Source organism: Prenolepis imparis, unplaced genomic scaffold (genome assembly GCF_030444845.1).
Source record: "Prenolepis imparis isolate NDT839.2.m4 unplaced genomic scaffold, iyPreImpa1.0 SCAF_13, whole genome shotgun sequence".
NCBI classification, from domain to species: domain Eukaryota; kingdom Metazoa; phylum Arthropoda; class Insecta; order Hymenoptera; family Formicidae; genus Prenolepis; species Prenolepis imparis.
In genome coordinates, this window is record NW_028141171.1 from 10,408,083 (window position 1) to 10,421,108 (window position 13,026).

At 41.8% G+C, this 13,026-nt stretch overlaps 1 protein-coding gene across 1 annotated transcript in view; it reads left to right on the plus strand.

The window, feature by feature from the left end:
- The window catches only part of LOC145944664 (uncharacterized), a 51,645-nt gene that overhangs the window by 15,926 nt on the left and 22,693 nt on the right, over positions 1-13,026 (plus strand). Inside the window, exons 3-4 of the mRNA XM_083053187.1 lie at positions 2,474-2,632; positions 2,869-2,982. Of these exons, the coding sequence (XP_082909313.1) occupies positions 2,474-2,632; positions 2,869-2,982 (273 nt within the window). The remainder of the gene's footprint in view (positions 1-2,473; positions 2,633-2,868; positions 2,983-13,026) is intronic.

The window sequence follows — 13,026 nt, forward strand, 5'->3', positions numbered from 1 at the left end:
CGACGTAAAGTTTCGCATTTGTGCGATGCCATCGTACTTGTGCGGAAGCATCTACGACGAAGAGTTTTGCTCCGGAGGTTTGCGTTATACACGTGTCTCTTCCTCTCTCATCTCTTCATTCCTCTTATCGATCCTTTTCTCTCCTCTTCGCTCGTATCTCGCTCGCTAGATATTACGGGGCTTTTCGCTGTTGCGCGTCTCGCGAATGCTAAAATAAGCCGATATTTACATAATATAATGCATGCAACGTCTGTGCCGAGGATTCGCCTCGTTTTATCGGCTTCGACGGAGAAATGAGATGAGAGAGAGAGAGAAAATGACGTTGTGCAGAGATGCTGCGGCGTTACTTGTATAATCGAATGCGACGACGCGTCGTGCCTCGTTTGGTCCATTGTGTAAATCAGGAAATTCGCCAACTGACGCCCACGTTGGATTCATATCGCTCTTAAACGTTGGACGTCCCTCGATCGATTGTGTTTTATCGCACTGCGATGTGTTGTTTGCGTCTGTACGTGCGTGAGTGCGTGTCATGTCGGGTAAACGTGTGGAATTGTTCTCGCGTATTTGCATCGATAATAAAGTAGCTCTCGGAGCTTTATGCAATCGACCGATCACCTGTCCCGGATTGGCAAAACACGCTGTTTCAGCTGACAATATTTGTCGGCGCAATCGATTTTATCGATCAGAGTTGAAAATGAGAAACGTACAGAGATATGTAAATGCTAAAAATAACACAATTTCGCAATGAGAAGTCTTCCAATTTCAAGAAAGATTTAATTCTTATGCAAGGTATGATGAAACTCGAGAAAATAATTTTGCGTTATGAAATAACTTTAATTTGTTAAAAGCAGAGATAATAGACGAGTCGTTCAGAGGGACAATGCCTAGAAGGATTTGCTTTTCAATTAGTTTCTGAGAAGCTTTCATAACGAAGTATTTTGTCCATCTGTTTTTAGATTACAAAAACGGACCGTAATTACATATGTCAAATGTCAAGTTAGCAAACGATCCTGTCGGTGCTCTCTGATTAACAATCTTTCTCATTGGAATTTTTCTCACGGATTTGCGCGGGGATTCTTGTAGTCATTTTTAATTAACGTAGAGGGGATAAAGAAACCTTACGCTTTGGAGTTAAATATAGTTAAGTTCTGACAATAAATCATTCGTAGTTTGCGTTTTCATTTAATTCTTTGTAATGATTTATTATTTATTCGACCGGTCGTAATCGAGTCTCAAGCGATATACAATCATCCCTGCGTAAAATTTAAACGAGACCCGAAATTTAATCAATTCTAATTTGCCGGGTAAAGGAGAGTCGGCAAAGTGTTTCTCGTCAATTCGCATTTTTTAAAATAATTTTGGTAAACGTCTGCGTATTTTTTTTTTGCCGGTGTAAGCGAGAGAGAGCTTGTCAAGGGCTTTTCACAGGGCCGAAACAAAGAGGACTTCTTGCCGTTGCATCGTGCACTTGCCGGGAAAATTAACGCGCGTTTCACGAAAGTTTGATATTATTTATAAATGGTGGGGGCCGCGGGGCACGATGGGAAAGAGTTAAACGACTTCATTCCGGAGTGGCTGCGACACTTTCGGACGCGAGAGAAACTTTCAAGAAGTGTACAAGTATCATCACGAAAACGTATACGCTCCCGGGCATTAAAGCCGGTTCTTGTAATCAGTTTTGTTTAACTATAGTTTACTGAAAATAGAAGAAAACAAGATTTTCGATATCGTATAGCTTCTAAATTTAAATATAAATCAGCAACATTTATAAGTTTTGAAGTAAATTTGTGAAGAATTGAAATTAAATTTTCATTAATATATCATCATTTTTCCATTATGAAATATTATCATTTCGATCTTTAATCAATTTCCTGATGATTAAGCATATTCCTTTTTTATTAAAACCATTGATAATTTATATTTAATGTTTTATCAATGATGCTAATTAAGCGAACGCGATTTCATGATAATATAAAAAAATATCTCGATCTTGCAAAAATAACTTTAAATATACGTCGTATAAAAGATTGAAGAGACAAAAGTAAGCTATCAACCTAGTCATGACACTTGAGCGCCTATCGTTTCACATAAAACGACGTAGAACTCGGAAGTATTACCCTCGCAGGAAGTACATTGTGACGTTACACGATTTACGATAGGATTTATGATATGGAATATATTTTGTGAGCGGTATTGTGTTCTTTCTACTTTCTCATCTTCGTCTACGTTCTTTCATGCGTGAAAAAAAAATTTCTGATGATTCATACCATTTCGATCGATCGATTCTCATAATTCTCTGAATCATGCTCGTTGCAATTATGAAACATTCACGCATCATTATTTCTTCACATAGTCATTAAGCGTTGGGAGTAAGTTTATCGCTCGTAAGGACTAATTATTCGTGTAATACTGACGTTTTTATATTTTGGGAAACGAAATTTAAAGGTGAGTTTATCTCTTGATTGTTCAGCAGCCGCAGCCGGAAGAGGTAAAAGCCGAGGAGACGAAGCAAGAGTCGTCTGGAGAATCTCCTGCGGAGGTTGCGGAGGTTACGACGCCCACAGAGGCCACCCCTGCCAGTCCGAACACTGCCACTTCTCCAGACAATAAGGAAACCAAAAAGAAGGATAAGGTAAGGCGATCTGCCTCGTAATCCGTATATCGTGTTCATTGATCGAAATTTAATTAACTATATTTTAGTAAATAAATCTTCATGCGTCACGACTTGGAATTTTTAAATGTATTTATTTTAATTTAAAATTCTAAAAAGTTTTGCTTTCTTAAAATAAAGACGCATAATTACTAATTACATGCCGATGAGTCTGTCGATTACTAACAGTCCCTTTCCCTCTTTTATTTTCTGTGTAGAAGAAAAAGTGGTCCTTCAGGTCGATCAGCTTTAGCAAGAAGGATAAGACTAAGCCGAGTCGCGAGGAAGCGCCCAAGAATGGAGACGTCACCAAGGAGGAGCCGCTTGCAGAGGTGAGTCGAGAATTATTCATTTGTATGTTTAATAGTAGCGATTAAGACGTATTTGCAAAAATACAGAAGGCCTCGTTAAAAAGAAATAAACGAAGGATACTCTTTTTAATGTTACTGCTGCGAAGTATTGCAAAACTCGTTGCCTTATTTTCGCGAGATAGCGCGAGAGAGATATATTTATTATATTTGCGAGTACATTTTTTTTATTGATCATTTATGCCAGAGAACGTTTCCTTTGAATATTCGAAATTGACACATTTGAACCATTCGTAATTATTTAGCTCTCAATAACATATAATTGGATAATTCTTCTCCCCTCGTAAATTTTCGCAATATCTGTACGCTCGCGTGTTTTCGTGCTAAATAATTATCGTATCGCGCGAGTACAATTTTGTTCGAGCTAATTGCGCCTTTTTTGATCGTATCATGACGTGTCGCGTTTAATTTTCGAAAAACAAAGTCGTCGTTTTCAATTTCGGCCAGTGTACACATTGTCGCTCCTTGTTGTCGATGCGACGATCAATCCGCGCGAAACACGTTACGTAACACGCTTCAATAGCGTTACGGCTCGTTGCTTCCCCCCCCTGAAGGGAAGGGATAAAACGATTCGCTTCGATTGATCCTCGTGAAACAGATATCGCACGCATGCTGAAACAAGTTTCAGGACAAGGTAGCGCACAAAGTAAGTGTATACGTGTGTAAAACGCGAGAAAAACGATTTTACAAGCGGCAATGAATCTCCTCGCCATGACCCCGTTCCGCCGACTTCCTCGATCGTTTTCCCGACGATCGATCGATCGAGTAATCGATCCAGCCGGTTGTCTCGAAAAAGTCTGGACCCAATAACGGCCCGTGTTTGGTCAAGCGTCAATGCTTCGTGTTTTCCCTTGGAGGTTCGTGCTCCGGGAGATAATCGCGAACGACCACGCGATAGTCGTCACGGATCGAGGGTCTCGGACGGTGCTTAATTGACGTCCAAGACGTATGATAAATCTCGAATGTGTTTGCGATTATCGGAGGTTTATTCGGTAAAAATGAAATGGACTGCGAGAGAGAGAGAAAAGGAGGGATGCGCGTTAACAAAGTTATTTGTTGGTATCGAGATTCTCTTTGTTCCGGGTGTTTCTATCACCGGATAGGGAGGGTGGGAGGGTAGCTTTTCCTAGATATCTCCGTATCGCGTTGTCGCTCGTGGAAATGATTAAGTATTATGCACTGCTGGTATGCACGTTACACTATGTACCTCGCGACGCTGAGAAGAGGAGGAGGAAAGGGGGGCGACGGGTCTTTCACGAGCTCCGTGAATGATGGAGCTCACTTTGTAGACGTTATTATTAATCTTCGTCGAGCGCGCCGGCTTAACAAGCTCTTCTACGTTACATGCGCTTTATACCTCGATCAGGACGATTATATATCGGGCTATATAGATTGGCGATGATCGCGCAGGAATACATCAAGACTTTATCGGGAGCTTAATTGGACTGCGATCGTTTCACCAGTAGAAATTAGGAGTATAACGAGTATATTACACACAATACGATAGATGTGAGAGCGTAGCTATAGAGATCTTACCTTTGATTCAATTTACACCAAGTATTTTTTATTTTGTTGACCAAAATTAGAATAAAAATCGCGTGCATCAGCTGCTGAATCACCATCGAAAGCTCACCGGGTGCTTAATTATCCCGAGACCACAATGAATCTCATTGTCTTTCCGATCAGGGGGAGAGGGGAAAAAGGGGGAACCGGGGCCGTTGCAGTCGCTCGCAATAAATCCACTTGCCGGCGGATGTATAATAAGTAGCGACGTTAAGCTTTCTTGCCTTTCTCTCCGTTTCTTTCGCGAATCTCTTCCTCTTGTTTCCACTATCTCTCTTTCTCTCTTTACGCAGCCTCTTCGTCTTATCTCGCCTCCCAAGAGCGCAACCGCGCGTAGGCGAAATCTCGCGACTAGGCTGATCCTCTCGTTTCCTTCGCCGCCACCGCATCCGTTTTCCTCGTCTCGTCTGCCTTGTCTGTCTGCCTGCCTGCCTGCCTGCTTGCAGTTCAGTTGCACTCGCGTGCACTGTCGTGCGGGCTCCTTTCCCTTCTTCGTCGCCGCGACCTCGGCGCGACAGAAAGAGGGACAGCGGGAAGAGAGGAGAACAGCCGCGTGACTCATCTTCTCTCCGGTTCGTCGTACCTCCGCGAGTTTTGTGATAGGCCGCCGTGGAAAACCGGCTCTCCTCGTCGCGCGTGGCTAAATTATCCCCCTGCTGAGGCTGTCTGCCTGGTGGCTCTTCGTCGCAGCCTCCGGCTTCGGCTCCTCTCGCGCGTTTCGCGATACCTATCGACCGTTTATCTGCTAAATCATTGACAATGACTCGATATTACGCGAATTCGGGCGAATTTTCTTAATTTCAGCGCGCGCCTCTAATCAATAAAACAATTTTTGTATTAGAGTCGTTAAAAATTCACGCACTCGTCTTAAACTTGTGGCGTCATTATAAAAAATCAGTGTTATTATAAAATGATTGTCCTTTCCCCACGTTAGCAATCGGTTTGATGAAAGGAATTCCTAATTGTTGTAGAGGTCCCCCGATCGTGTCAGGGGGTAATAACGATGGGACTTCATTAGCATTGTTGCGCGTTATTTATAGACCCCTATCTCGCGGTACTTTTCGCTTTATCGACGGACTATCGGCGTATCATTTTTACGTCCGTTCTCGCGGTCATTTATCACGAATGATGGATGCGGTCGTATCACTCGCGGACAGTTGAAAACACGCATTCTCCATAACGAGATTGGGGACCGGGAGACGGTCCCGTGTCATCTTAAACAGAGGAATTTCAGATATTTATAACTAAATATCTCTCTCGTTTTCTTGCTCACGTTGCTAACGTAACCTTGATGAACCGAGCACAGCTGCTGTCCCTATTCGTTATATGTATACCTTATCGTCTGCGCTTTAAGCGAGTTCAGCGACCTTTTACCCTCCGATTAATAATTGGACGAAACAATTACTCGGGATGAATTTATTCGGGGTGATGATTTTTGATATCCGGGGGGAGGGTAACTATTGCGCGACACGCGAGTAGAGGAGAACGTCTTGTTATTATCGTGTAATACAACCTTCGAGTCGGACTTCGTATTCAGCCGCGACTTTCACTCCCTTCGAACGGCCCGGCATTCCGGAGTCATTAAGGAATTACGAGTGGTAGAGTGTGTAGCCTGGCGCGAGTGCTATGCGCGCCTCGTAATAGCGAGATGTCATTGTCGAGCGTGTTATGACACGGGGCGACCGTGCGCTGATGCGGAGTCTTATTGCTCTCGCCGACTCGTTTATTCGTCGCACGTTCAAGGAGCGCGTGGATTAAGAATTTTCTCCCCGAGTAATTAACGGAGAAAAAATTTTACAATCTTCCTAGAGAGATGTCTCTTCGAGACGTCGCCGACGTTTATAACAGCCGTTTGGCATTTTTACGACGAATAATGTAAAACGCTGCTTGCTAATAACTGCGATATTGATAAAAATGATGTTTTTTAAATCGCTTTTCGCTATGCAAGATCATCCCAGAGATGTTCGAGATTGGATTTGTTTCGTTACATAGTTTCAACTGTACGTTTTTCTATCTCTTTATACTATGTTTGTTTCGTCTCAATTGTGGCGGCGAAATTTTCAATTCAAAGCAACTAACTCTTAATTCCCCTAAATTGTCTTCTCACGCATTCTTATGTCGGCGAGGCGTCTAAACCTTCTCTGGCATTCGCCACATCTTCATCGCCGTCATCGTAGAGGTTCGCGGTGAAAAAAAGAAGTCGAGGGTCGAGGCAATGTAATCGTATTACTTAACGTTCCACAAAAATTAATTTAAAGCGAAGTACATCTGTCACGAGCGGAATGTCGAGATAAAAAAATAATGGAATTAAAGATTATAGCGAGTTAAATAGCGAGTTGATCGAGAGAGTAATCGCTTGGCGAAAAACATCCCCTACCTCTTTATTTAACGAGAGACTAACTTGATCATTTAGTCGATCAATTTATTGACGCGAGTACTACTTAATAGTCTATTGACATCTTCGATTGGAGAAAACAATTTTGTCTCTGCGCACATGTCTAGTTCACTTTTAGCAAAAAGATTTTTAATTTAAATTTTTAATAATGTAATATTTTCAATTTAAAATATCACGTGTGGTGAACGCTTTTACTGCAAACTAATCAATATTTAAATTATTTTTTCTCCATAAAATATAATTATTAATGTTTTTCCACCAAAGTTATTTTCGCGGAGGACGAATGCAATGGTGATATCTAATATATAATCCTTCGATAAATTTGTTCTCTTGACGCTGTTTCTCGCGGTCGACCACCTCGTCCCCCCTTCCTCTTGTCGTATGCGCGGCGTCGCGACTCGGACTTGCGTGTGCGGGGCTTTTTTCCAGACGCGAGACCTCGTGATGCAAAATGGAAATGGGAGTGGTGTGTGCGTGTTCCGAAGGATACCCTCGCGTATGAACCTTGGGGAATATCGTGGCGATTGGATAAAAGCGTTTTCTGATCGATCGCATCGCGTTTTTTTTTGCGCCACGCGGATTCGAACAACGTAACGTCGTTAAATATTTCGTAATATCGATATTACACGATCATCGAGACCGCGCACCTAGTATTCGACGATAATGTCGATATATTCGGTCACGACCCTCGGGCCAATTTCCTACGGTCAACGTAATATATCTGACGGGAGGGGAGAAATCGGTAAACCGGTGCGCATGTGTATATATACCGGTCAGTAAGCGTGTCTGTGTCGCTCATTGTATTTGCCACAACAGCCACGGTTCAATGGCCCAAACTTCCCGGATATACTTACCTGCGCCGTGCTACTTTCGTCGCGGAAAAAGAACCGTGTCGAGACGTGTCCGATGTACATATTAGAATCGAGAAAGATTTACGGTGACAAAGAATTATATACGGGTTTAATAAATTTGTTCGGCGAATTTAAAAATTGATTGCGTGCATAATTGCAGAAATTTACGCACTCGTTCTTTTTTTTTTCTTCGATTCGTCCGTTTCCTCCCACGTGCGGTCTTTCGCTCGTCGTTACGTACTTATTTACGATCGCGTAAAGTCTCTTAAAGACGAATGTGCCACGAGAAAGGTGGGGCAGCATGAATAAAAGCGTCACAGCGAGGAGAGAGAGAGAGCTCGATTAAAACAAATTTATATCGTCGTGTGAATCGCAACGCTGGGCGGATAATAAATATCGCGCCCGTGTATTTTTAGCCGGACCGCGCCCTTCTCGCGGTCGCATTGCGATTATGTGGATAACGACGTTAACGAATCGGACGTGTTGAAGTGGACGCGAACGCTCGATTGAATTCATTAATCCGACTCCGCGTTGGCGGACAATTAGTCTCCGGCTATTATTATTATTATTCGTATAACTGCAATCTTGTTTTCGTTGTTATTGACAAATGTAGCTCTCGTCATTATTAGCCAACGATACGTAATCTAAAATAAATCCTATAACTGAATGACTTTTCGAGCATCGTTACACGACGTTAATAAATAAACCGAATTAAATATGTAATTGTTTTGGTGCCACAATTGACTAGTCGGTTAATTTCTCGCCTTATCCGACTTTCACTCGAGAAGAGTTCGATTTGAGATTTCTTCGGCTCGAATTTACAGTCTACGAAGCTATTGTCCTGAGCCTCATAATCGGGAAGAGCCCCTTGCAGTTTCCGAACGGTAGTTTCTATCGATGGGACAATTCGCCTAGATACTTCAGATCTCCTCTAGCACTCGTGAGACGACCCTCCCTCTTTTACCAAGTCTCGACTGAATGTCTCGACATTGTCTTTCACACCCTTGCTCTGTCGGGGTGTGGTCGTACGATTCCATTCTTCGTTCGTTCCCCGAACTATGACCGACTATGTGACTATGTGACTTTATTGTTGGGCGACCGAGTGATATTAATTAGTACCACGCGATGTGTAAGCTAGTAGAAGGGTACGATGGATCAGAAAGTACAGAGGCGGTCGAGCCTTTCGTGAGCCGAGGTTGGCTTTGCGTGATTCACCCTTCGGAAGAGAGAAAACACCTGTGCGAGGGTTAAGGTCCAACTGCACGGAGGGAAGACTTTGTTTCAATCCGGCTCGCGAACACAAAGCTCTTCTCTTCTTTTCGTTTTCTTTCTTTACTTCGTAATACATATACGTGAAGTTGACGGGCATGTAGCGTGCGAGTTCGATGCATTCATGTGTACTTCATTTTTGGACGGAAAAGTATAAAAGGTCGACGATTGCGAGGTCGAGCGTATTTCTTTGAGCTAAAACGAAGCAGAAAATTGCATTGCATTTTTTAAAATTAAAATAAAGTACGCCTCTCTCTCTCTCTCTGTCTCTATGGCCCATGGAACGTGAATATTAGATTTCAGTTTAATTAAAAAAAAATGCTCATATTTTAACAAAATTCTTTATTTTTTTCAATTATTGCGCGCGATAGTGAATCTTTTTGATTATTTTTATTCGTTGTTAAAGAATTTTCAACAATTTTCTGCGATGTAAGCTTTCGATGTGTAATTTCGTTTTATTGCCGACAATCGCGTAAGAAATTTTGTCGCGATATGACAAGACACGACGACGCTGCCACTTCTCTACTGATACCTGATGTGTAAACCTGTCAGAGCGTTGCATATGCAACTACGCGTGCATGTGCAGTTTCGTCGATACGTCGGGAGAGTAAATCCGTTGCGACAGAGTAGCAGCGGTGTTCAAGTGCTGAAAACCGGTTTCCTCATATGCGTTTTGCGGTAGTGTGTCCCGCTCGGTTCGATTTCATTCCTAATGGCCCCGATGAAATTCATCCCACGGTTCTTCGGGTTTCGCTGTTGCGCCGCGTATGTATATCTGTCGGCTCGGTTTCATGCTCAATACCTCTGAAAAACGCCACTTCCTCATTCTTCGGGTATCAGCACCATTCCTCTCTCTCTATGAATATATTATATTAAAATTATTTTTTGAACTGTTAAACACACGAAGTTCAAGCGGAGCGGAACGATAGTTTGCGCGAGTACCGAGCATGAAATATATTCTTTTTAATTCTCTCTTGGTCCCTGCTGAATTCGTATTGACAATAAATGCGCGTGACGCACCGACATCCGAAAGGTGTTCTTACTTAGGTTTCGCCAATCGCGTTTCGTCTCCAGCGTATTATGCGCTCTGGTTCGGAAGCGCACAGACTCTGACGCAATGCGACAGGTGGAATGAAAAACTCGAATGAAAAGTCCCGAGACTCTCTCGCGCAGATTCACTTCGGTGGAGACGAAATACAGGGCGTTTCGATCGATTCGACGTGTCGCGTCAAACTTTTTTTTTCTTTTTTTGACTTCCACGGATATTCCGAAAACGTTCAGAGTGACGGTATGATTTCTTACAATCTTTCAATTTTTTTTTTTTTTTTTTCTTCGCCGAGAGTTGCCTTCCGATCATCATTCATGATAATGGTCGAGCCGCCGGTTCCGTCAAACTTCGTGAAAAATTGTTCAAGTATTTAAATTCTACTTTCTATCTAAAGACTTCTCCGGCGTTTGAGCGGAGAAAAGTTTGCTAAGGTAAATTCTTGCAGCCCGCAAGTTTTGATCGCGGAAATTAAGCGAGCAAACTATTTCCTCGTTTGGCAATGAAGGAAAGTTTTTCTATCGCGGAAACGGCTTAATGTTCCGCTCATCATATCCGTGAATTGATTAATATCAAGGGGAACGATACGACGTTGACATTGCGAACACGCATCTACGAACCCGCCGAATTTCAAGAGACGCTTAACGAATCGGGAAAATATGGAAAAATAACAAGGTAGTAGAATTCTCTCTTCTCTCTAACGATCATTTTTCAACGTTCAGGAAACGAACGTAGCGCGTACTCGATTGAAATTTCGTTAAAATAACCCCGATAGGTAGAGAAGAAACGGAAAAGGAACTCAGAGAAGGGTCCGCGGCTCTTTATATTATAACGGAATACAAAAGAGGTTCACGACCGTGTTCAAAGGACTTTTAGGTTCCCGACCCCTTCGATGATACGCGTGAAAGACGCCAATAGTTGCCTTTTCCACGTTCGACATTTTTCGCCCTTCGAAATTCACGTCCTTGCATCTAGGGTAGGATCATGTTGCGAAGTTAGGGCGATCGAGTAAATTTAAAAAAATTCTTTGATATTTGATTCTTTAAACTTCTAAATCTCGGCACACTAAATTTGATAAAAAATGTTTCAAAACGTTTGACACAGTATTTTTATTGTCTACTGCACAGTCTGAGAATTTAAATTGCCAGTTTAACAGTTCTATGTATAAAATAATATAATGTTGATAAATCATTTTAATTTCACTGATCGAATAATTCCGCCGAATGTCTTGTCATTTCGCGCTCTTCATTATTATTATCGAAGCGAGAAGCTTCGAGGTGCTTAACTCTGAAGACAGCAACTTTTCGCGATTTCAGAAATTTGTAGTTCGACATTATCTCGTTTCTTTTCCGTATTCTGCCTTCTGGCCCTTGTTCGATACTATCTTACCTCACTAGCGGAGAAAATAATACGCAATTACAAGCTAATCAGACTCGAGAAGTGTTTGGCGAACGGCCAGAACTGTCGAAGGCTCTTCTCTTGGACGTGTCTAAAAGCCATCCGGAGGTTGTTCGGATTAAATGGATTATCTGGAGAACCTGTTATCGACGGCGAGCATTTCATTTTGCCAGTTTCTTTAGTCTACCGTTCCCCGCATTGTAATTGGAAAAATCTGTTGCGCGTCCGAAAGAAAGAAATACCAGAAAAATCATTATCAAAAGAAAACATATATTACGAGCGTGACGAAGGATAATAATCTTCGAGGTTAAATTATGGGCAAGCTTTTATCAAAATGCGCATAATAGAAATTTATAATTCGTCAACTATTTGATAAATCAATTGTTTGATAATTTTTTTAACGCTTTTGTTATAATTAATATTACTTCAGCGATCATTATATGTAGAAAATATTAATTTCCGTTCGAGACAAGATGTTTCCGTGAATTTCTACGGCGTTTCTCGACGGCGCGACAAGACGATTTTATCGATGGCTGTAATCTTACGGCCAGTCTTCCTGTCAAATATTGGTCTAGTCATAGTTCACTCTTTTCGTCGTGGCAGGACCGATAACGAGACGAACGGTCAACAGAGGAAAAATTCCGATTCTCGTTTCTCGTTGAAAATCCAACAGAACGAAACGTTTACTTTTTTTAAAACTTTTATTAATTTCTTTTTTATATACAAATTTTCCATGTAGATGATACATTAATCAATGTGTCAAATATATTAGATTGTGAAAATTTACGTCGAGCTATTGATTTTCCGAATTTTCGAAGTTTTTTCCAAAACGACCGAACGACTTGAAAATAAATACGGCCATATCTTGTCATCCTGTATCTCATCGCAGGCACATGTGTGTTTTTTGAGAAACATCATAATGTAAATGAGGCGATCGAAAGCAGTAAAAGATGGGGGTTTCCTTTAGGAAAGGCAATCAAGTGCATCTTTTCTAGAGCAATGGGAAAAAAAAGAAAAAGAAACTACCCACCGCCCTCGCCATAAGCCACGAAGGAGCTTCATATTTTGATGAAAGAGCCGACATTTCTCCTGCCGGTGACTCCAATTTACTCTCGTAACGATACCGGAAGGTAGGACGGGCGATATCGTGGGGGACGAGAAACGAGGAAATAAATACGCGCCGGTGTAAACCAGGAAAACTAATTTCGCAAATGCGCCAGATATATATATATATCTGCATTTATAAATATATTGATATCGCACCGAGCACAATGAAAAACAGTGTGCACTGTTCGTTCGCTATTGGATTTTCGTATTATTCGTCAAAATATAAATGAAAGAAGAAAACCGGCACGCGCCCCAGTCCGTCTCTCATTTATTATTAATCGCGACTTAAATTTAGCCGAAGTGTGTCAGTTTAAAGATCTCTGGACAGACCTCGTTTATTATGAAAGAGAGCGTGCTCGTCGATCTCTGCGCGTTAATTT